General features: G+C 36.4%; 1 protein-coding gene across 2 annotated transcripts in view; it reads right to left on the minus strand.

Moving 5' to 3' along the window:
* The window catches only part of TMTC2 (transmembrane O-mannosyltransferase targeting cadherins 2), an 850034-nt gene that overhangs the window by 551127 nt on the left and 273027 nt on the right, over positions 1 to 25880 (minus strand). For both annotated transcript variants that reach the window (XM_060164648.1, XM_060164647.1), the window contains exon 8: positions 19680 to 19801. In XM_060164648.1, the coding sequence (XP_060020631.1) occupies positions 19680 to 19801 (122 nt within the window). The remainder of the gene's footprint in view (positions 1 to 19679; positions 19802 to 25880) is intronic.

Below are 25880 nucleotides of genomic sequence, written 5' to 3' on the forward strand. Positions count from 1 at the left end.
TTTAGGGAATTAGTGCCATTGGAAAGCCCCTGAATCTTAGCTATTAGCAACAGCGCCAACCATTTTCTTGCGCTGTTTGTGCAAATGGGTGCTTCTTGCTTGTCATGAGAATTTGCTGGATCACTCCAGCCCAAACTGCTTAGCAACAGCCTGGAAAGCGGCTATGCTGATTGGTCCCCACAGAGCTGGCCTTGGCTCACAGAGCTCAGGGCTGACACTCGTGCTGCAGAAGTTTAAACCCCATGGGGATAGTCAGGAAAGCTGCGCTGTGAGAGTGGAAAAGCAGGAGCCCCAGCAACAGCTGCTTTGCAGCTGGGTCACAAAGGAGAGCAAGCAATCCCTTGACACCATAAAAGGTAGCGGATGATGGGAAGGCAATCTCTGTGCCTCCATTTGTCACTGGCAGGGTGCCACTGGCTCTCAAATCCAAATGCTCTCACAAGAGGATAAAGCCAGATGTAAATAATTCCCTAATTTTATACTTTTTTTTTTTGTAGAAATCTTCAGCAGTAAAGGACATAGAGGGTTATTTAATTTATTTAGACGCAAAATTCTTTGGTGATTGAACCAGGGTGCTGAATAAAGCACTGGATTCAGTCACAGAAACCTGAGTTCTAATCTGGTTCTGATACCAAGAAGGCGAACCACCACAGAAAACCCCTAATTTGGATAGGTTTCATTTTTCTCCTTTGCCAATCAAAGGACCTGGGTTAACTGAACCCTACTGGTTACGATTCTCTGTTTAAAAAATGGAATTCAATTCAGGGAAGTCATCATTGGTTAAAAATTCAGCTTAAAGGAGAGTCAAGCTCTTAATTCATGTCATACTCCTTTGCCTCCATTGCCTTCCAATCCATGACAGAGAAAAGGAATTGGCGTTCCCCCAGATCCAGGCAGCCGACACTGAGATTGGGGATAGTAGCTTCAACTACTATTTTATTCCAACTACTAATTTATTCCAACTACACTTACAAGTGATCCATTTATCTTCTTCTGAAAGGACTTTCAAGGTAAAGATGCCTATCAAAGGCAGAATGTCCTAGAAAGGTTCTTACGCCAATTAGACCACATACATATTGATTGTGTATACTGTGCTTCTGGTTTTGTAAGTAATTCTTGGAAGTAATTCTGGTTTGCCTGAAACTATTCTGTCTATGTCCACTGTTCCAGTGGAAAAATAACAGCACCCCCTTCCTGGTTTGAACATATATTCTATAGTTACCCTAATTCTTGTTTCCCTCTCACAAGTATTCACCTAAATCAGACGAGCCCAACAATGGCTTTATGACGTTGAGATGTCCCAGAAGATGAAACCAGGAGGCTCCATCAGCAGCATCGGTGAGATCTCAGCTTTCTATCCCTGCCCCACTCCTAACAAAGAAGGCATGAACAAAGACATCCTTTCACAGCACAAGACCATGTGATCTTTGTCAAGAGTAATGAAATTTCCATTCATCTCTGCTTCCCCAAAACAGATTTTTCTGGGTGTCTGTTGTCCTAGCACATTGCAATTTTACTTTGTCTTTACAGGTTATATGATAAGAACAGAAACATTATAAGAGCAGCTTACTATGTGCCAGGCGCTGTTCCAAGAGCTTTCTCTGTATCGTCACATTAAATCTTCATATTACACCTGAGATATTATTATTATCCATTTTACAGAATAAGAAACTGAGGGACACAGGGGTTAAGTACCTTGCCCAAGGCACAGAAGCTTGATTTGGCAGAGCTGGGGTTCAAACAGAGACAATCTGGCTTCACAGTTTGTGGTATTGCATTATCGACTTGGTTCAGAAGTTTACTACCAGGAATCATTACGTTGTTTAAAGATGAGCTTTATGGAGTAGGTCCACCCATACATTCATGCACCCACCCATCCATCCCTCATCACGTACTCAGAGGGTATCTACTATATGCCTAGCATTGTGTCAGGCACTGGATAATGAAAGGACTCCTACTCTTTAGACTGAATAATATGATAACTCTGGAAGTGGGCGTTTACCAATCGCAAGATCATACTCGAAAGGGCTCTCGTTAGACATATGCAACCTACATAAGGAGAAAACAGAGACCAAGGCATCTATTGTGCCTGAGTGAGTTCGGGGAGGTCTCGTAAAAGAGGTGGCATACTTCAGCTGGCTCACAGATGGAGGAAAAGTTGGCCAAGCATCAAGACAACAGACTACCTGCTAAGTCCAAGTGCTGGTGACTTACAAGTTCTCTTTACAAGATCCAAATTAAGAATATTGTTTAGACAGTCAGTCTAATGGAGAAAATGTTCCTTGTTTTAACAACATTAAAAGGCCCTGTAGCTTACAAAGGTTCATTTGATATCAACCAACTCAAAACACATCTATTTGAGAAAATAAGGTTATTTAACAACTCCAGTTACCAAATTTCTACTTTCTGTCAGTCTAATGATTTTTGAGCCACCTTCTGTGAATAATAATTATCTGTGACTTACAAAGAAAGAAAGATCTATTGAAAACAGCATTGTTTAGTATGCAATGCTCATTCACTTTAATTTCTAGAGTGTGAAGTGACCAGAGGTAGTACATATACAATTACAGGAAACTTTAATCTAGGCAAAAATGGGAAAAATACACACACACACACACACACACACACACACACACACACACACAGAGCAAATGGTCAGAGGCTGGCACATTACCAGCAGAACAAGTTTGTATGTATAAATACATATGACAAGCATATCGCCGAACTGGATCTTTCCCAAGTCCTAGCAGAATAGTGTGCAAGTAAGAAGCACACACACTTGGGTTTTGGCATTATCACAGAATAAGATTCCCTCTTTCTCTTTCTTACAGTAAGAGAAAATGTATAATGTCACAAGAAGATGTGGGTCACTAACAGGAAAAAATCGAGTACAGAGGTGACATGGAGATGGAAAATAGAAAGTCTGAACTTCTTTGCCTCTAGACAGAAAATTTCATAGTGGTTCAGCTCAGGGCTAAATTATCACTGTCAACATCTCAGACCCTCTTGACCTTGGCAGGAAAAATGTGCCATGAAGGCTGCATAGAACTCATTAGACATCAACTTCCCAAATTGTCCTCGTCACAGTCTGCTGTGTAATTGACACCTGAGTCGACAGGTTTATCTGTGAGATTCAAGAAGGGCTGAATTGACACTCCCAATCACAAGAGCATCTTTAAAAGTCATGCGGAAGTCTATAGGAGGGTGGTGAAACACTCCTTGCATGACTGCTATAAATACAAAGCAGCCTTTGGAAGAAACATATTGACCTATTCAACTTCTAAAAATGGAATACATGTGCATGTTGGGGTATATGGTCCCATGCCATGAAAAACACGAACATGGCACTTTGAAGACTTGGGGGAAAATATAATCTATTAAATTACTAAATCATTTAAAGTGGTATTAATTTTTAAATAAGCATAGATATGTTATAAAAAGAGAAGCAACAGCATAGAGGAAAGATTGCAGGCTTAGGAATCAGATAGGCCTGAGTTTGATCATCTCCTCAAGAACGATCCCTAAAATAGCCGGGCTACTTGGGCAAATTGTTTAATGTCTCCAGAAATTCAGCATCTTATAGAGAAAAGATGATACCTCCTGATAAGGTTTATAACTGAGACAGTACATGTCAAGCTTTTACAACAGCGCATGGTATATAATAAGTGCTCAACAAATGTAAGCTGTCATGATGACTGTGCAACAGGAACAGCAGTAGCTCTCATGCAATATCTTAAAAGGATTAAACAAAGTAAAATACATTTTTAAAAGCATAGCACAGCAACACATTGTTGGCACTCAAAGAAAAAGTTCTCCTCCTAACTAGACCTCTTATACCTAAATCCATTTACTCAAAGGTGGCTCATGGAAGTAGATGACTATTTTTCATGTATTTTAAGCAGCATTCTTGTAACACACCCATATTAAGAACTTTGTGATCCCAAATACTTTGCTAACAACCAAATTATCTCTTGTTCTTGAATGTCTTAGAATATCACAGGCAAAAATTGCCTTTGAGTTCAGAGAATTTGAAGAAAAGAGAAAACAGGGAAAATACTCGAAACTGAAGTTACAGTGAAAAGTACTTACGACCACTTCTGATCAAACTGGAAAACCCATATAAATACTGGCGACAGTTTAAGAATATATTTCCCCTTATTCAGAAATATGTACTTTCCAAAAGGTCCATTTTCATTTTGAAATCTTGACATGATTTGGCAAGCTCATGTTAACTAGTTAGTGTGGCTTAAGCTGTTACCAATCTTAGAACAATAAGAAAGTAGAAGAATTATAGCTGATTCTTCACTAATGCAATATTCAGATACCTGGTATTTCCAGGAAGCAAAACTTGAGTTAATCAAAATATCATTTTATTCAGATCTGTCTTTCTTCACACTTCTTTTTCAAAGTAAATGCCAAAGATTATCATATTAATATTTTAAAATTTTGTTTCTAAAAACATAATAATGAAATAAGAAGTACTGGATAGGCAATGGAGGGAAAATAAAAGGAAGTACAGACAACACCCAGAGAAGACATTACTTTCAGCAAATAGCTTTTGTACTGAAGGATAAGCAAGAAACAGAGTAGAAAACAGTTTTTGGTGTTGCTGGACTTACTAGATTAATGATCAAATGAAGTTAGAAAAGCATAAGGAGACTAAGTTAAGTGCCTAAACAAGGGTCACTTAAAATAAATCATACTACCTTTAAGAAAGATTTTATACAGCAGGAAATATTCAGTCTTTCTGGGATAGTGACTGTTTTAGATTTGGGCGGCTTACAAGAATAATAGTAATCCATTCATTTCACAAATATTTGGATATCTGAGATGTCATTATGAAAAGAAAAATTCCTCAGAGTTTCAAATAAAGATTTCTTAAATGTCTTTTAGTACAGTAGCTATTTTACTATTTGTTTCAAATTGAATAAGTGAGATTGTGTTAATACTTTCTAACATCACAAGTGAAGTTCAACAAAACTATAGCAAAACCATGAAAAGAAAAGCTTCCTTCTTTTATAGTCATCATCAGTGTAAATTCAACCTAGTCAGTTCTCAGTGAAAATATTTCATATTGCTCTCAGCCCAATCAAATTCATGTATCAAGCTGACTCTTCAACTAAAATTATAGATATTATGATAGTTTATATAAAAGATATTATTATTCCTGGCTGCCATACATGATACTCAATAGTTAAAAAAACCCCAAAACCAAAGGATTATCTGTATTTTATTGTACCTGTCAGAAGAGCACATATTCATTATCATCACTATCACTGTTCATGAAATTCTACAGAGTCCCCTGAAATGAATGATTTATATTATGCACTCTACGGAGATTACACTCCAAGGCTATCAGAGCAAAACAGATAGCCAGAAGATCATGCTACACTATGTCACCAAACAGAAAAAAATAAAGGAATATATTCAATTTTGTGTTTTTTCATTTCTCTTTCAACAGTAATCAGGATTTCTATATTCGTAGGATTACCATATCATTTTTACTGAGACAATAAAAGAAAGAAATTTCACTCCCCAAAATGTTGTTATCCAATTATTTGACCCTTTAAATTTACTCTTTAATCCCTTTTTAAGGCTGAGGACTTTGACATTTTTAACCAACAGAACAAAAAATAAGTTCTTATATTTTTTATTCACTTGAAGCTACTTAAAACATCACTTTTTTTCTCCTTCCTAATTACTTGTATAACCCCCTTGCCATTTATTCCTTCAAACTTTTATTGTTCCTTTCTCTCACCATCTCCTTCCACCACGCAACACTGAAATAATGTGTCCAACAAATAGTTATTGCTGTACGAGACCCTCCCTTGGCATCTGAAAAACATGAGTAAGACCGAGCTGCTCTCAGTCTAGTGGGGAAGACAGATGTGAAAATGACAGTAACAGAAGGTGATGGAGCCACTTTCATGAGAGCACAGATAACAGAAGAATCAAGTCAGTGGGGAAGGGTAGTGATGTGTCAGTGCTATGCCCTGACAGAAAACTTTTATGTGAACCGGGCCAATCTCTGCTTCAGAGTCATTTCATCTACATTCATCCAATAAATATTTATTGAATAACTATGTGCCAAGCGCCAAGCTAGTAAGAGTAATGAAGAGACAGGGTCTCTACTCTCACTGCCTACAAAAAGCAACCAATAGTAATACATTAGTATTCAGCTATCACAGATATTCACGTGCAATAAGAACCCTGGAAGAGAAGCATGAAGGCTGCATGGAAGAATCAGTCACTGTTTTATGGAACGTAGTGTTAAAGATGAAACTGGATGGATGGATAGGGCTTTGCCAAGTGGAGATAAAGGAAAAAGATTTTCTAGGCCAAGGCAGCAAGCGGCATGCTTGGAAAAGACAAAGAATGAATAGATTCTTTCTTAACATACTTAGGGAGCCATTAGAAGTTTAATATTGTGGGGGGATAATGGCTGATGAGGTTTAATGAGAAAGGCTGTGGCCAAATAATAAACAATGTTCCATGTCACACAAAGACATAAAGATTTTACTGAATAAGAATCATGATATTGTTCTTACTGTTAATTGCTAACAATTATTGAGTCCTTACAACATACACACCTGGCAGTATTCTAAATGCTTTTATAATACATTTAGACTCACTTAACTTCTGGACCCTCTCGAGAAGGAAATACTTTTGCCCTCATTATACAAACAGGCAGAATAAGATAGAGAGAAGTTAAATAACATAACCAAGATCACTGAGCTAATGAGTGGTAGAACATGCAAGGCAATCTGGAGCCAGTGTTCATATATTACGGATGCATCCCCTCTAAGGTGATGGAGTGCTAATGGAGAAGGGAGGCAAGCTATGTGATCAAATATCTTTTTCTAAACATCTGTTTCTATACTTTTGAAATACTAAGAAAATAACTACTGAGCATTTACTACATACATTATTCTTCGAGCCACAGGAAAACAAAAATACACAACACGTCCCATGAATGCCTGCAATTCCCAGTATATTCAGACATAGATTGAGATAAAGAAACAGAAATAGAGAGACAGTCACAGTCAAGATCTGCTTATCTGATGCAGCAACCAATGGAGCCATGAACAGGTAGGCATACTTTAAGTGGTACTTTTGATGACTTGCTGGAGGCGGACTGTGGACTAGCTTGAGTGAGAAATTCCTGAAGGCCAGTCTTGAGGGGGCGGGGGGGGGTCCCACTCTTTCATGGTCTTTATTTCCAAGAACCCGACCAGGTTCTCATAGTGGAGAACCAAAAAAGATCCCCTCCTGGTGAGGGCAAGGGAAGAAGAGGAATCCTTGTGAAATATATCCAGCGCCTTCTCAATAACAAAGGCCTGACTCTCCAAGGTAAAAGACTTTACTAGAGCCTTTCAAAGAGCTGTGGCAAAAAGGCACTCTCTGACTTCGCCCTCCTCTAGCCTTCTTGTCTCATCTAAGGTGGTGAGGGGGGGTAGCTCTACAAGCAGAAAAACGTGTGAAGGTCATGGGACAGAGACACAGGCTGAATCAAAGACTGAGATTTAACTGAACGGTTATAGAACATTCCCCCTCCACCATACCTAACACCCCCACGACAGGGCTCCTGTATGATAATACTGAAGTATACCTGAAACAGCTTCAAGACACACAGTCTCTCTGAGAAAGAGTATTAAGGAAAGCCTAACACCAAGATGGAGATAAAAACAAGGACACTAGAGAAATTTGAAGCTGCTAGCACCAATAGCTACAACAAACACTAAACAATGCTGAAATCCCAGCCAGATTAACATAAATCTTCATATTAGAGGCCTAATAATTTGAATTCCTATTACAAATTCAACATATCCAACATTCAACAAAAAAATTACAAGGCATGACCAAAGGAAAGAAAAACATAGTCCGAAAAGACAAAGCTAGCATGGGAATCATAATAAGATGTTGGAATATGAAACAGATATTGGAATTGTCTGACAGGGAACTGAAAATACCTATGATTAATATGCTAAGGACTCTAATAGAAAAAGTAGACAACATTCAAGAACAGATGTGTAGGGCTTCCCTGGTGGCACAGTGGTTGAGAGTCCGCCTGCCGATGTAGGGGACACGGGTTCGTGCCCCGGTCCGGGAAGATCCCACATGCTGTGGAGCGGCTAGCCCAATGAGCCATGGCCGCTGAGCCTGTGCGTCCAGAGCCTGTGCTCCGCAACATGAGAGGCCACAACAGTGAGAGGCCTGCGTACCGCAAAAAAAAAAAAAAAAAAAAAAATAGAACAGATGTGTAATGTAAGCAGAGAGAAATTCTAAGAAAGAATTAAAAGGAAATGCTAGAAATCATAACAGACGTGAAGAATGCATTTGATGGGATCAACAGAAGACTCAGCATGACCAAGGAAAGAATCAATGAGTTTGAAGATAGGTCAATATAAACTTCCCAAACTGAAATGTAATAAGAAAAATGAATGAAACATACAGAACATCCCAGAACTATAGGAAAATTTCAAAACATGTAACACGTGAGTAACTAGAATATCAGAAGGGGAAGAAAGACAAGAGGGCAGAAGAAATATTTAAAGTAATAATGGTGGAGAACTTTCCAAAATTAATGAAAGACACCAAACCATAGATTCAGAAAACTCAGAGAACACTAAGCCAGATAAATTCCAAAAATAATAAGCCTAGGCAGAGTATGTAAAAACTGTAGAAAACTAAAGGCAAAGAGAAAATCTTAAAGTCAGAGGGGAAAAAAAAAACACCTTACCAATGGAGCAACAACGTTAAGAATTTCATTGGACTTCTAATCAGAAACCATCAAGTAAGAAGACAGTAGAGTAAAACACTGAAAATGCTGAGAGAAGAAAGAAACTACAAAACTAGAATTTTATATCCAGCAAAATTTTCCTTAGAAAGTGAAGTAGAAATAAAGACTTTTTGGACAAATAAAAACTGAGGGAATTCACATGATCATCTCAATTGATGCAGGAAAAGCATTTGACAAAATTCAATAACCTTTCATGATAAAAAACACTCAAGAAACTAGTAATAGAAGGAAATTATGTCAACATAATAAAGGCCATATGTGAAAAACCTATAGCTAACATCATATTCAACAGTGAAAACCTGAAAACTTGTTCGATGGGTAATGAGTTTCAGTTTTACAAGATGAAAAGTTGTTTTGCAAGATCTGTTGCAAAACAATGTGCACATAGTTTAACACTATTGTATTATATACTTAGAAATGGTTATGATAGAAATTTTTGTTTTCTTTTTTTACTACAATAAAAAAAATAAGGTGAAAAAAAAACAGAGAAGGAAGAAGCCTTTGGTAACAAATAGAAAACAGTTACAAACCTGGTTGATATTAATTCAAATATATCAATTATCACTCTAAATATGAATGGTCTAAATGTACCAATTAAAAAATAGAGATTGTCATAGTGAATAATGATAATAATAAAGGGCCCAACTATATGCTGTCTACAATAAATCTACTTTAAATATAAAGACGCTGATAGGTAAAGCAAAGGGACAGATATAGATAAACCAGGCTAACACTAATCAAAAGAAAGCTAGAGTATTAATTTCAGACAAAGAAGACTTCTGAGCTAGGAAAATTATTACAGTTTCTCCCACACTATTTGCTTACTTAATTTTTTCTAAGGAACACCTAGACATGCTAATGTCTATGGAATACACTCGGGGAATGTATTTTGTACCTTCTGGGAATACTGCTTTAATAGAAACTATCAAAGCAATAATGGCAGTGGTAAAATTTTCTTGGTACCCTTAAACTTCACCATATTTGAAATTCCCCATCTTATAATCAAGTAAAAGCAATCCTTGTCATGTAGCATTACTATTTGAATCAGCTTTGTTATAATTAAAAGGTATCAAATTTAATAAGTGCCATGTATACACAGTTATTTATATAAATAGGTTGAGAACTGTTGAAGTGGTGAGGGGGAGAGGATGGAGGACCCCTCTTCCATACAAATGGAAACAGAGTGGAGAAGATAATTACCACTTGTGGCAAATGCGCATCCTGGGTGGAAAGAGAAAAACAGACACCTTCAGGAAAACTACCTTTAGCCAAAGCAGTAGATTTCAACTTAATCCTTTACCTCTACTGAGGTAATCTCTTTGAGATATGCAAAGATACCTTAAAATAAAATACTCCTGATCAGTAATTTTCTGCTTAAAGTGAGTAAATTTCTGATTCAAGCAGATGGAAATTCTGTTCTTCTTCTAGCTAGTATTGTTTCATCCCCCCAAATGAGAAATAGAACAAACTTTACAGTGGATAATATCTTTCAGTTCCATTGCTCAGGGACAAAAATTTCCCAGACTGACCATTACATCTACCAATTACACTATCTATTTTTCCATTATATGGCATTATAATACATGGCATTATTTAATGGCCAGTGCCCATCTTAAACCCAGTGCCACATGGTTAATGTCAAAGGGACCAAAGGGTCATATTAAGTGTCAATCCTCCTGCATGTTACCATCTTCCACCTAAAGTATTGTTACTACAATGCACACTGAATTACAGTGTCAGCTCAAGAACGTACGCCATCCTGTCACTTTTGACAAAGAGCCTCAATTACACCTCAGAAATAAGAGTCCTGCAATTTTAAGTCTTTTAAAGGAATTATGCTTTTCACTGTGAGAAGAAATAAATACATTTATTAAATAAATTTGTAGGCCGGTATGTGCTCAGGTGTTCTGGCTTCAACTCACTATCTATCAGTTAAAAGTTAACCAGGTAAAGGTCAGCAGTCACTTCACTCAGGCATCTGACCTTGTGCTCCCCTTCAGTTTGGAATATCATAATGTTTCCTTCAAGACTTAAAATACAAGAGAAACTATACACCATAAAAGGTACACCATGTAAACCGTATTTAAATTAAAAATTCAACTTTCAACTTCACTATTACTATTTTCTTGTTACTTCACATATACAGATACCTAAATCCTTTTTTGAATTACCCATGTTAAAATTCTTCTTTAATTTAATGATATACATAGAAGTTGTCTTTTCACTTCAGAACTGCATTATAAGAAAATCTAAAAACTGAATAAAGATTTTCTTTAAAAATCAATTTTTACCCATTTTGAAGTTAGGCGTTTATGCGCACAAGGCAACATATATCCATATTTGATCATAATTAACAAAAGGTTAAAGAGAAATTTAAGTACAGCTTTCAGAAAAACCGAGTATAATGCAAGAGGCTTTGGACACAGGTCTGAACCTCTGTGAACCACAGTTTCCTCATCTCTAGAGTAGGCACCTAGATCGTGGGATTATGTGAGAAATATTAGAATAGCATATTCACAATGCCTAGTTTACTGCATGATAAAGAGTACGAGCTAACTACAGGAAATACTGTGATTAACCTGATCACAGAAGCGGCAGGGTCAGGGGCCACCCTGTAGGTAATATTTAATTCTTTTTAGGTAGGAAAGCAAGAGATGAGGATTGATGTCAAGGGAGATAGGAAATGAATGAGAAATTCAGATGGTCCTAGAAGCTCAGGTCTTACGGAAAAAAAAAAGTTGAACTCAGAATGAACTATTGTTTGGAAGAAGTATAATTTTAATAAAAAACTAAGGATAAAATCTACAAGTCTGCAGATGTCATGCTTCAGGCTGCTGAGGCCCAAGCGGCCTCATATGCAATGTAGATGAATATAAGGGGGAATGGCCAAAATGTCATGGGTTTGTAAACATGCTCGTGGATGGGCTGATAAACCTATTTACGAGGCTGCAAAAATGAAAACTTTCACATCTTAGAACAGACGTGGCTTCCTTTATATATATGCCTCTGTGTGTGTGTGTATATCTGTGTGTATGAATATATGTATACACAACCAGAGGCTACAGGAAAAAATAGGCAACTTTTTTTTGTGAAGTGTTGATCTAACCCCTTGGGAGGAAAGATACTTGCTTTTGAAAACGTATGCGGTCAGTACCGCTTTTTTCAAAGGTAAACAGGGGCTTAGACAAGGATGCTGTTTTAACAAGGAAAGATACTCAAAATTTCTTCTATTAAACAATGATCGAACTAGGAAAATATAAAACATAAATTACAAACAGAGTTTAGCTCACATTAAAATGTGTTCATGCTTGATTACATGACAGGAGAGTCAACATGATGTAGCAGAAAGGATAACAAGCTGGAAATCGTGACGCCAAGTCATTTCGTGTATCAATGGGCTCAGGTAACAAATTAAAGGACTGCAAAGTGGGAGAAAAATACCTACTAAGTGGTGTGGAATCCCATGCCTCTAATAAAAATTAAAAAGAAAACAACATTAAGGTACCTACATAATTGTCCTTTCTGAAACAAAAAGTATTTCCACCAGTCTTAAGCATGGTAGCCCACCACTGAAGCAACTATAGATAGTTGTTATAATTTCCCCTAAAGAGAATACACTGAGGTCTTCTTGAGACCAAAGAAATGCCCTGCTGGTCTTTGTATCACCACTGTTTATTACAGAACATGACACAACGTTCAGGTTCAGAAAATGTATATTGAATTCAGGTTTTTATAAAGGATTGCTTTTTTAGAGTCCTGCAAGAAAGCCAAGCTATATTTAAGGGCATACGGCTTCTCCAATAACGTGGGATAGCAGAGTCCTGGGGGATTTTGAGGCCTGAGCCTGCTGGGCTATTTATTTACTTATTTATTTTTGCCGGGCTATTTAAATTGCACTAAATGTTAACTACAGACCAAATACAGAAACCAAACAAAATAACAATGAAGTTTAAGTTAGTTTCAAAGCAGCAGCATTCTATTTACCCCTAAGTAAAAAGCTAACATTTCTTTCCAAACATAGCATCATGATATGTAGATAGAAAGCAGGTAGAATTATTCCACATGACCTTCAATGCCTGAGAATTTGAGTATTTTGATTTTATTATTTCTGAGAATATTTTTATTCTGAGAATATTATTTCTGAGCATAATGCTACTTCCGGCAAAAGAAAATATCTGTAACAATGACTTTTAGTAACTGACATAAAAAAACAGAATAAAACTCTGGAATACTTTGGAGATACTTGGATTCCTAGGTCACTCAGTGGCAACAAATAGTGTAATTACAAGATCGATTCTATAAAGATACCTCAATTAAAAAAAAAAAGATTGATTCTGTATATCAAAATGCATAAAAAAGAACTATCAGATTCATTATGCTTCAGAGTAAAAATAATACAATGATAACGTCCAGAATGCTAAATCATTTAGTTTAGATGAGGCAATTTCATATAAAATGTTTAGCTGAGCACTATATTAAATTAAATTTTCTTCTATATGTTATCCAATATTTCAGTAGCATGATATATGTGATATATGCCTTCTTTTTTCACGGAATAAATTTGCAACTTCAATGGTATACATCCGTAATAATCATTCAGCGAGAGTCACAGGAAAATTTTTTGTTCCCTGCTCCCTCCAATCTAAACATGACTGTGCAGTGATTATAATAAAACAAAGGAACCTAAATGTTAGTCAACGTGCAAAATGGGAAGAGCTTTGCTTTAAAGAGGAGCAAATGGAAAAATAATCTCAGCTCTAAATAGTAATGATTATGACAAAAGGCCCAAGGAAACACACAGCGCTGCGCTCCAGATAGACTACACTGACACCATTTTAGCCTGCGGTATGGAAATTTTCCATGGAACTTCAAGTACTTTCACAACTGGAGTTTTATGTAGCCCAATTAACTTTGGCTAGACACAGAAATCTGGCTCAGTATTTCCATACAGTAGCCAAAATAAAGGTTTGCTGTATCAAGAATTACTGTCAGAGTCTCCCATATCCTTCCTTCTCTTTTACTAACCTAAATCTGGAAAATACGCTAACAGCCAAGTTGCTTTTATTACAATTTAAGTCAATATTAATTTTACTGGCTCACAAAAACTGTAAAATATTTGGCTGAAATAAACTGAACAAAGACAAAAGGAAGGAGGACCAAAAAAAAAAAAAATCAAAGTAAGGATGTACACACAACTAGAGGACACACACGGGTTTAGAAACAACTATAAAACCATCTGAAACACCATAATAATGGAAATGTTATTCCTTCTTTTCTCTCTTAATGCATGCCCGATTTTAAATTCATGGCATTAGCCCTAGGTAACAAAGTTCAAACAAGGAATAAATCAATTTTAAAGACAGCTTGTGTTTAGTATTTTAATTGGATATGACATTGGTATGAAAGTTCCATATATTCTAAAGGGATGTCACCCAGGCCCAACTATATGTAACCATGGAGGTTAACAGTGACCCTAAAGCAGAACTAACTATTCTCTAGGGTACCCTGGAACATTTGTGTTTGAGCTGTAATGTAGGACCCCAAAGTGCCAATAGACAAAAGTTAATGTTAAAAGTTAAAAGTTTTGCCAATAGCCAAAACTCTTAGTTAATGACCTATAACGCCTAATAATAAAAATGCATTTACCCATTCAAACTAAACTAGCATTTAGAGGTAATGTCCAAAAATAAGTTATAAAAAATGGGGATGGGACTTCCCTGGTGGCACAGTGGTTAAGAATCTGCCTGCCAATACAGGGGACACAGGGTCAATCCCTGGCCTGGGAAGATCCCACATGCTGCGGAGCAACTAAGCCCGTGCGCCACAACTACCGAGCCTGCGCACCACAACTACTGAAGCCCACGTGCCTAGAGCCCGTGCTCTGCAACAAGAGAAGCCACCACAATGAGAAGCCCATGCACTCAGTGAGAAGCCCACGCACTGCAATGAAGAGTAGCCCCAGCTCGCCACAACTAGAGAAAGGCTGCGTGCAGCAACAAAGACCCAACGCAGCCAAAAAATAAAAAATAAATTTAGTTAAAAAAAAAGTGGGGAGGCAGAAGCACTAACTTCCTTTTAGAATCTCTGATCAAGTATAAAAGGGGGGAAAAGCTCCACACAAAATTATTTAATATAGAATGAAAATTAATGATGCTAATTCAGAAATCCTTGAGGACGTATCCAATTCTACTATTTAGTAGCTTATTTATTCTTGGGGACATTCCTTAAATCTTTGAAGTTCAGTTTCCTCATTTATAAAAAGAGGACAGTACTCGTTGTAAAGCTTCATGAAATAACATATATCAATCACAGGCACTCAAGAGATGTACAATCCTTTTGTGACCACCTCCCCTTCCGGGGTCTTAGAAGATTACACTGTATCCACTCTACAATCATGCCACTGTCATTCATTTATTCAGTATATATCATTGGGAATTAGAGTGATGCCTAGCATGGATTAACAAATCTCAATACATGTGTTGACAAAATGAAGGGACTAATGAGGACATGAGAATCAGGCTAGGGAAACAGAAATATTCAAAAGTCAGGCACCCTGTATACCTTTCACTTATACAGTACTATATGTCAATTATATCTAAATAAAACTGGGGGGGGGAAATGACCTATGCCCAGCCCTTATGTAACTTAACAAGGGAAATGCAAAAGGAGGGTACAGGGATAGTTATCAAGATACTGAAAGCCATATACTAAAGATATAAAAAGATAAGTTAAGACTTAGCCCCTGTCCCCTGTCCAGGGTCAAAAGACATAGATTTATGTCTGCCATTCAATCTAAAATGTGCTATCATAGAGAGACTGAAACCAGTGCCATGGAAGCACAGAGAAAGGAAAAAAATAATTGCTTGAAAGACTCAGGCAAGACTTCACAGAGGAAATAAAATTTGAACAGGTAGAGAGAGGAAAGGGACATTTTTGCCAAAGAAATAAAAAAGGATTTGATCTATGGAATTTGTCAGAGCATTCTGGGAAATTCCAAATCTTTTTGAAGTTTTCTAAATACTATAAATATTACAAATTCTTAAAGAAAATTTCATACAAAAATGCTTTGAGTGAATCATTCCACTGGCTATAATAAAAGCACCAATAATCAATTTTTTGTCTAATTTGTCTCAGAAAAATATAATTCTTTATATGAAGTCCTACTCTATAGTCTAAGTCTAATTTTGTTGCACGTCAGTTTTACATATTTAGCCTTTGGTCAGTTTTGATGGAACAGTAAAAACACAATCCCATTTCTATTCTTCTTCCCTTGAGAGTAATAGCCAATTCCATTTTATAATATTTTATATTTAAAGCGTTCAGAAGTCAAATGTGTGGCATTTTCTACCTTGCCAATTCCATGTTAAGTCAATGGCATATTATCAGGCCAAGAAACCCAAAATTAGACAAAAGCAATCCACTGGGATCAGAAATTTGCCAAATCTCATAATTCAAAAAGAGACTGTTAAGGATGGTTGTGGAGTTTTTGGCACTTTGAGTTTAAGCCATTCCATAATAGGATTTGTATTTCATCTAATCAGCAAGTCGGAAACTATGAAAGTTCTCTTGACTGGGGGGGGGAGGGATTAAAATTTGATTGTAATACATGTCTTTCCTTCCTTTCCTTCCATATGTTTCAGTAAATTAAAACTGCTAAATCTTGTTTTTAAAAATACCTTCTGAAAAATAAAGCAGCCTGGAAAACCATATTTTTGGTACAGGAAACTTAAATAATTCAGGCGTGTAAAGAAGAAGGAAAAAAATTTTAAAAGACACGTAGTTTCTATATCCAAACTAGTGTCACAATCTAGGTATATTCAGAATTAAGTACATTTAAGCATTCAGTTTTTTTTTTTTCTAAATGATTTTTTGGGTGGGGAGGTAAATCAGGCATTTGAAACTTTTAGATTCTTTGAAGGTGGCCATTTCTCAATCTAATTAAAAATGTTTCCATTTGAATTTATAAGGACATCTCAAATACAGTAGTTGAGGCCCAAGTTATATATGAATTCCATTTTTATATGGAGCTGTGCGAATTATCAGCCTATCAGAATAGGAAGTGGAACAGGTTTTCATAAGGTAAAATATTTTTTTTCTAACTGATTAAACTAGACATATCATGATCCTATAGATGGCCAAAACGGCAACTTATACCCTTCAATTCTAAGTAATGTTCTTTCCCTTTCTCTGTTCCTTCTTTTTTGGGGCCCCCATATTAATTTATTTCATAATTTCTTCTTTCATATATTTTTTCTTCAGCTTTATGTTTAGGTATGAAAACATTTACTCACCTTTATTTTCTTATACTTCAAATGAAAATTGTTTTGCCATCGTTTTTTTTTAACTTCTAAAAGCTCTTTCTTGTTTTTTCATTATTTATTTTTTTATGGCATCCTGCACTTCACAAAATGCTATATTACCATCTCTAAGGATTTTTTTTTCTTTTGTTTCCTTCAGTTTCCTTTTGCTAATCATTTGTTTTAGTTCCAATCTTTTACATTTGAGTCTTTCCTAATATGACTGATGGTCCTTGGTTGCCCATTGTTATTTAAAAGTAATAAAAGTTGAATGAACTCCTTAGGCATAAGTATGCTTTCTAGACTGGAGTCACTTTTGTTTGTCTGGTTTGGGAGCTACTCATCTTCAGGGACCTCCAAAGGTAGGTATATGGAAATCTTTTCCCTACAGTGATTCAGTTTCTCCAGATAAGAATGCAACCATTTCTTGGGAGGGGAGGTGTGTGTATATGCGTTGCTGAGGGGGTATGAACTTTGTGTAGCTTGTGTTCTGTGGGTGCCAGGGGAGCGGTACTGACAATCTGAGTACTCCACTGGAAAACATTCAGTCAATCCTCTTTTCAGTCCCCTCTGCATTCCACCTTTGACTGGGCAAGCTGTTCCTGAGTCATGGAGCTCTCTCACCCAACTGCTCCACCACCGTGAGCATCCCTTCCCCACTTAGAGGTGAGTGCCTGCTGGCTAGCACTGTGCACATGGGGAGAAACTTGACTGCCGCATATGTAAGTTAGAACTGATTACCCTATTTTATACTCCTTAACTCACTCTCTTCTATGCCAGCTGCCGCCAAGTCTTGAGTCTCTCCAGCTTTCTTCTCACTGTTATCCCGTTCCAAACCCCCTTTAGATGGTGGTTTACTCTGTTCTGACGAATCAGTTGTAATACCTCTTTCTACTTTCTGACTTCCAAAAATCAGCTTAAATTTCATCTCCCCTCCCATTCTGATTGTTCCTGTGAGGTTATTCCTTCTCAATAGTTTTACTGAGTAAAAGTTTACACCATTTCTTTGTTCACCAGTCTTTTTGCTCCCCACTTAGTAACTCCTTCTAGATTTAACTGTGTTCTTTCAGAGGACACCTTCAGTAATGTCTTCAGCTAGAGATTTTACTGGACTGACTTTAATTTCTTGGCCTAGGAATTCCCTGATCATTCAAGTAAAGTAAATTCGAAAACCCAAAGCCTGGTAAAGGGAGGATGATAGTGACAAATTCTCTGCAAAGATTTCAGATTCCATGCTGAGATAGACAAACTTTCATGCTGCCCTCTTGTATTAGTATGTGAACTTTTTCTACATTATCCTTTCACTGAGGATATGAACTTTCCTGCTTTATTTAGGCATCTAATTCTTGGCTTTCTGTTGGTCCAAGGTTTTGTCTCTTATTCCAACAAGAAGGAAAACAAACAATAAGCTCCTTCCCATGGGTTGTTGCAACTGGTAAACTATCCCAAATCAGCTGTAGGAACAGCCTACTGTTTACTGTTCCGGTGTTTAGTTACTGCTTCATTTCCATCCCTGGGAAATTCTCTTTCTACACCTTGAGCTCAGCCATGCATGAAGAGCATATCTGTTGTAGTTCTTTAGGCATATCTAGATATTTTTTAGTGGGATGTTTTCTGGTTACTTAGTCTGCCTATATAATCTCTTTAGTAACATTTTAGTGGTATCTTAGAATGGATCCATAATACTTTTAAGTGTTTAGCTTATCGTCTTCTGTGGGAAATAAAAATGTTATTATTTTTAAATAATTATAAGACACGCTTCTACGAATTCACTTAGCAATCACTTTCCTGACCGTTTGCTCTACGTTTTGCTAGTGTTCATTTATTTTTAGTAATATTGGAGAGAGATTAAGGGATATAACTAAAATAACACAGATAAGAGATTCATATTAGGATTGAGGCTAGTTGTACCATTTATTAGCTGGGTGAAAAGTTACTTAAATATTTTGAACAATCCCTGATTGTATAAAATAAAAACATTAACATTGCTTTGCGGCACATAAAATTACAGTTTTTGTAAGTCACAAAGGTAGAATATCAACAATTTCTTATGCTTAGAATAATACCACTTTCACAGAAATGTGGCCAAGAGAGCTTGTCACATAGCGGGTGGCCAAACGATGGCTCCACTTCTCTTACAGAATGATTTCCAATTAGTAGGAATTCTAGGTGACAGTGACGGACACACACGCAGTTATCTTATATAATGCTGGCTTTTTGGAAAGAATCAGACTTAATTCCACATTATAGCCAATCTGGGGTTAACACTGGCTTGGAGAACATAGTCGTTACACAAATATTGTTATTTTGACAAGTTCATTATATAATCACACATCTGGAGTTCTCCATTTATACATTTCAATTAAGTTACATCAAGGATACATATTTTATCTATGGCAAACCCCATAGCCAAAGGAATGCATTTTTCTATATTTTTCTGTACAGAGTTCTAACTTAGTATTATCATCATGAAATCCTAACAATCTGGGTTAACTGGCCAGGAACCAGTACCTCAAACCCTATCTGTCTCAGTCTGCATAGGCAGAACCAGTTTCTAAAGGGTGAGAAAGGGAGTTACTCACTGTTAGAGCAAGCAGTTTCCCATAGGTAAGATGAGCAGGGATGTGGTCGGTCTTGGATCTCAGTGATTCCATATACCAATGCTCTGCCTCAGGGAGCTTGCTTAGTCGCATGTATGCTTCACCTGGCAAGAGAATCATGAAAATCAGTATGAGGATACAGCTTTGCAAGAACATTTGCAACAGATCACATCATCCTGTTTATATTCCACACATTTTCAGATTCTGTGGCAAGTACTCTCATCCGTTACCTCATTTGATTCCCCAAAAGTCACCATCATGTCTATTTCACAGATGAGAAAACTTGTGTTCGGAGAAACTAAGTGAAATGCCTAAAAGTCAAAAATGCAGTACATGATAAAGGTTTTTTTTTTTTTTTAACTTAGAAACATCTAACTCCCAAGAATATGTGCTTTGTCATCATTTCTTTTTTAAGGTTGGGTCTTTCTTATGTACAATCATTTGTTCTTTTTTATTCACATTCATTCATTCCTTCAGACACTCAAGTATTTACAGAATAACTACTAATTGGAGAGTATTATGCAGGACCTAGACAACAGAAGTTCAAGGTCCTACCCTCTAAGGCTGACAACCTTGTTGAGAAAAGTAAGATTAAATGAAGGAGTTAAAAATATTTGGGTTTAAGCATTGGTGCTAGATTTTAGTTTTTTTCAGAAATTATTTGCATTTTGTATTTTAATGAGTAAATAAAATTTACCAGTTTCCTTTGGAAAATCCAGTGAATATATGACAGTTATTTAGCACGCCCATCACCATGTGCAAAGCGAGTCTAGGGCCTTTCAGCCATCAGCTGTTACTTTCAAATTACACAAACTTTGCCCACCAAATAGCATTTCACTAACAGCCAAGCAAGAGAAAAAAATTGGAAATAAAGCCAAACGTGTATCAGTTGCCCGCTTATTATCATCCCCCTCCCCCTTCTATGCTCATAGTATGGAAGAATACACACCTGATGGTAAAAGTATATTTTAAGATGATTTGTGTATTTAAGTTAAATATTATAGTTATAATAAACACTGCAAATGTTGAAGCTACTTAATTTCTGAGACCAGGCAATAGACTGGTGACCTGCATTATTTTTCAAGCAGACTTTTATAGCTTAACTAATCATAATTATCATGGCTTTTTCCATTTAGAGGAATAATCAGAGGCTTTTCCTAAATGTGTTACCCACACTGGTTGTACATCTTTGCTTCAAAGGAAGAGCTAGCTTCCTTTTATTTTAATCAAATTCTTTTTGCATTAGCACAGCACTGTCAATAGAAATATGTCTGATGAATTGAATTGATTTGCATCTCCTGACCTTTTGAGTGCCCTTCGCTTGACCGGTTAGTAAAAATATTGGTGACAAATTATATGTAACATGCATAAAAATGTAGGTACCACTCACACACATCTATGTGTTTCTAGTTCTGAGAAAAGCCACTAAACTATATTATCATAAAAATGATAGCTCAAAAAAATATTTTTTTCCTAAAGCTTAAAATGTGTTCACATTTAAGAAGAATTTGGTTAGATTTAATCAAATGCTCAGGGTGAGATGCAAGAAATCCTGAAGCAAAGACCAAAAACTAGAATAAAATATACAAAATATTCATAGTTGTTAGAGTGGTAGGATTAGGCATGGATTTTAAAAAATTTTTACATGTTTCTGTGATAATTATATTTTTTAATTATAATATCTCCTAATAAGTGAAACAATGTCATAAATTTTCTTTTTGGCATGTTGAACTAATAAATATTTCCAAACAAAACAAATAGTAATTTTCCTTAGGGAGAGTGAACCACTCCTTCATACTAAAACGATACTAGATATGATTTATATAACAGAAAAGATGCACAATCCTGAATATTAAAAATTGTAAAGCAATTAATGATAAACCAAATCCAACTATTTATCTCTAAAAGGGATTCTAAAGCCAGAAGAAAACACATACTAATTTCAGAGTTAGAGCTGAAAGATGGGTCTGCATTATAGGTTCTGTTTGGAATTGACCTGAAATTCTACTTTGGGTCTTCAAGTGCTCATAGATCACTTTTTAGAAGTTCTACAATCATTGCATTTAATATGGCTTCTACTTTTCATTTATTAAAAATTCAACTAACTTGTAGAATAGTAACAGGTAAGCTACCTGTACAGAAAGAGAGTGCAGGAGAACCCCAATTCCAGAGTGCTTTCGAGATTCATATCTTTATATTTAAGTGTCTGATTTTCTAAAAATCATTTCAGAAAGTGCACTATTTTTTGCCAAGTCAGAAATCTATCATGATTAAAACTCATTTTGAAATGAAATATTATTAATTTGCTAACTACTTAGGTTGAACTATTTTGTTCAGTAAGAACTCATAAGCAACTTATTAAGTTGTAAAGCTTGTGAGGTGGGGAAATACCAAAGGACCACAAATAAGAAATATAATGTCTTGGCAAGTATATGAAAAATGTAAATAACTAGCTTACTTAGGTACTATTCATTACAACTTAGAAAAACTTCATGTAACCATTCAGTGCATCTCAGTGATAACACTGACAATAACATTCATTGAATGTTTATTACAAAATAGGGTAGCAAGCTATAGGGAGCAAATGTCTGACTTACATGCAGCCACTCCTCCCACTCTATACCTTTGGGCACACAGAATGTTTTCTCACTTAGCCCCACAAGGGGCCTTAACGTATCACCCTCATTCAGCCAGTACTAACTAACTTTTCAAATTAGGTTTATGAGATGAAACATATTTTCAATCTCTACATTAGTTGCTTATGTATCTCATTTTTTAAATTACGGAACATCCTTAACTACCTGGATTTTACAGATAAGAAAATTGAAAAGCACAGTGGCTAAATCAAACACGCAAAACCATAAATGTAGAACGTGGTAAAACTGCAATTCAAACCCAGGACGACCTGACCTCAGTGCATTGCTAGCCTGTTGGTAGTGAACAGTCACAAACTTTCCAAGTCTCCAGCTCAGGTGAAAATTATACTCTGCCTCACTCACGGAAAATTGTTTTCTAGCTTATGACACACTGGCCATCAAGTTCATTTCACTTTGCCTTGGGCTTCTCTATTGAATTAAAGGAATAAGGAAGAGCAATAATAATCCATGGTTGACCTTTAAAAACGTTTCTGCCTCATACTTTATTCAATTATTAAGATGGAAATATGTAGCATATAAGATGTACTTTAGTCCTAAGGTTAACCTTAACACAAAACAGCCCATAAAAGTGGTAATAAAATCAAGATGCAAAACCTAAAATGCAAGAAAATGATCATGGATGAATTTAAATGTGTTTAAAATGCAACTCAATAAAGATTCAGGCAACGAACAATACAAGCCCAAGTACTTGCTATTTCCCTGGCACTGCCAAGGTAGGAGCCTCATATTTCTCATTTCTAATTCATACAAGGGGTTAGAACACTCATTTGTGAATGTGGAGGAAGGTACAGGAATAATAAGTCACTTGAACAGTTAACAATCCTATCTTAAAAGGTGTGAATGCCTCGAAAGCCCATACTTTTTGCCAATGCATCAAGCTACCTACTATATAAAGTTTATTACTTATTGAATACCTACTAAAGTATTATATATATATATATTTTGGAGTATAGTTGCTTTACAGTGTTGTGTTAGTTTCTGCTGTACCATGAAGTGAATCAGCTACATGTATACATATATCCCCTCTCTCTTGGGCCTCCATCCCACTCCCCCCCTCCATTATCTTTATACTTTTTACATTATTCCTACACTCTAATTAGTATTAGTCTCATCTTACAAATGAAGTGACTATGGGTTATTGAGCTTAACCAACTTGCTCAGTGTTCAAAAACAAGCAAATGACAGGTTCAGGATTTAGATTGGATTCTCTCTTTTTCTTTCTACTATTCCACTCTGTCCAAATACTATAAAAATTAGAGAAGGGATAAAATAACTGCAAAAAATGCCATCAGTGGATTCAGTTAGGAGAGAATGGTATACATGTAATCCTTCAAGCTTGATTAAAATATTAAAATCATAAAAATTCCATTAAGGAAATGGCCACAGGAAAAGAAAGTTCAGTAAATTCAATAAGAAAGGGAATGAAGATACTTGATCGGGAATGGGGTAGAGGCAGGAGGGTTAAGTCATCTTCTCTGGTACTATAATTCTTCTTAACTTACAATAATAGAAAAAAAATGTTTATACTACCCAGGAGGAAAGAAGCAATGATGACTATTTTTCTTTCTCACCCTACATACACACACACACAAATGACATAATAGAGGTACTTTCGTAAGAATTCAAAGATCTGCAGTGTGAGTGATCAGGTTCATCACCCAGATTTATTTCCAATTCATTCACAGGCAAAAGGGATTTCGATGTCTCCAGGCTGGCTTCAGGCAGATATAAACCAGTTTCAGATGTAGAACAAATAATGTCACTCTTCCTCCCTAAAAAGCCCTGAATCTAAATAATCCAGGCAAAGACTAACTCCTTAAAGGAAAGAAAGCTGGATTATTGATGATGTAAGTAAGAGTCCAGATCTCACTAATCTTCATGTTTCAAGTTACTGGACAGCTCCAGCTACCAGATAAAGAATAGAGCATGTAGGGGTACATACTACCCCTATCTGCTAGTGTTACCTTTTGTTTCTCCTGCCCTTGCTCAAGAGAATATATTTCTATGTTAAGATTCAGTTTAGATTCCCTATTTTTTTTCAGCTTCATTTAGATATATAAGTGGCATACAGCACTGTAGAAGTTTAAGGTGTACAGCATTATGACTTGACATATATATTGTGAAATGATTACCACAGTAAGGTCAGTTAATACCCATCATGTCAGATGGATACAAAATAATGCTTTTTTCCCTGTTATGAGAACTTTGAGGATGTACTCCCTAATCAAATACATCATATAGCAGTGTAAACTACAGTCATCATGTTGTACATTACATCCCTAGTACGTCTTTGTCTTATAACTGGAAGTTTGTATCTTTTGACCACCTTATGCAATTCCTCGACCCTCCAAATTCCCTATTCTTTATTTTTATTTTTTATTTTTTTGCGGTACGCGGGCCGCTCACTGTTGTGGCCTCTCCCGTTGCGGAGCACAGGCTCCGGTCGCGCAGGCTCAGCGGCCACGACTCACGGGCCCAGCCGCTCCGCGGCACGTGGGATCTTCCCGGACTGGGGCACGAACCTGTGTCCCCTGCATCGGCAGGCGTACTCTCAACCACTGCGCCACCAGGGAAGCCCTAATTTTTATTTGATATTGGAGTATAGTTGATTAACAATGTTGTGTTAGTTTCAGGTGTACAGCAAAGTGATTCAGTTATACATATACATGTATCTATTCTTTTTTGAATTCTTTTCCCATTTAGGTTATTACAGAATATTGCGCAGAGTTCCCTGTGCTATACAGTAGGTCCTTGTTGGTTATCTATTTTAAATAAAGCAATGTGTACATGTCAATCCCAAACTCCCAATCTATCCCTCCTCCCCAACTTAAAATGTTTTTGACCACATGTACCAAAAGTAATCACCCCTTTCTCAATTCTTACAGTAATTGTTAAATCTCTTTTTTAAAATGCTTAAATAGGGACTTCCCTGGTGGTCCAGTGGTTAAGACTCCACGCTCCCAATGCAGGGGGCAGAGGTTCAATCCCTGGTCAGGGAACTAAGATTCCGCATGCCACATGTCTCAGGCAAAAAAAAAAAAAAAATTCTTAAATGCATATCTTGCATATCAATTTAGGTTAGCCAACATGGATAATGCATATGATGGTAAACCTAAAGGCTAATGAGATATCATTCATTCCTGCCTTCATGGTACTTACAATCTTCTGAGAGAAATATATTTATCAGTATTTTCCAAAGTTTGATTTTTAGGTGCACATGAAACACAAATTTTTTTTTTAATTTAGTGCTTATAAATTACATTTAATCTGTGTTTAAAAATGTGATTTCATAGATATGTTTTAGAATGAAGAAAATTATCAAGTATATAATAAAACAGATGGTAAGTGGTTATGAGCAAAATCACAGTGAACAATGGAACATGAGTGCAAAAGGTGTGAACAACACTGAATTGCATGTGCCTAGCTATAAGTTGAGAAGTTCTAGAAGTTTCAGAAGAATGTTTGTAAAATACAGTGACACCCGCACACTGGGGAGAAATGCTACCTTTGTAAAAGGGCTCACATA

Source organism: Lagenorhynchus albirostris, chromosome 11 (genome assembly GCF_949774975.1).
Source record: "Lagenorhynchus albirostris chromosome 11, mLagAlb1.1, whole genome shotgun sequence".
NCBI classification, from domain to species: Eukaryota; Metazoa; Chordata; class Mammalia; order Artiodactyla; family Delphinidae; genus Lagenorhynchus; species Lagenorhynchus albirostris.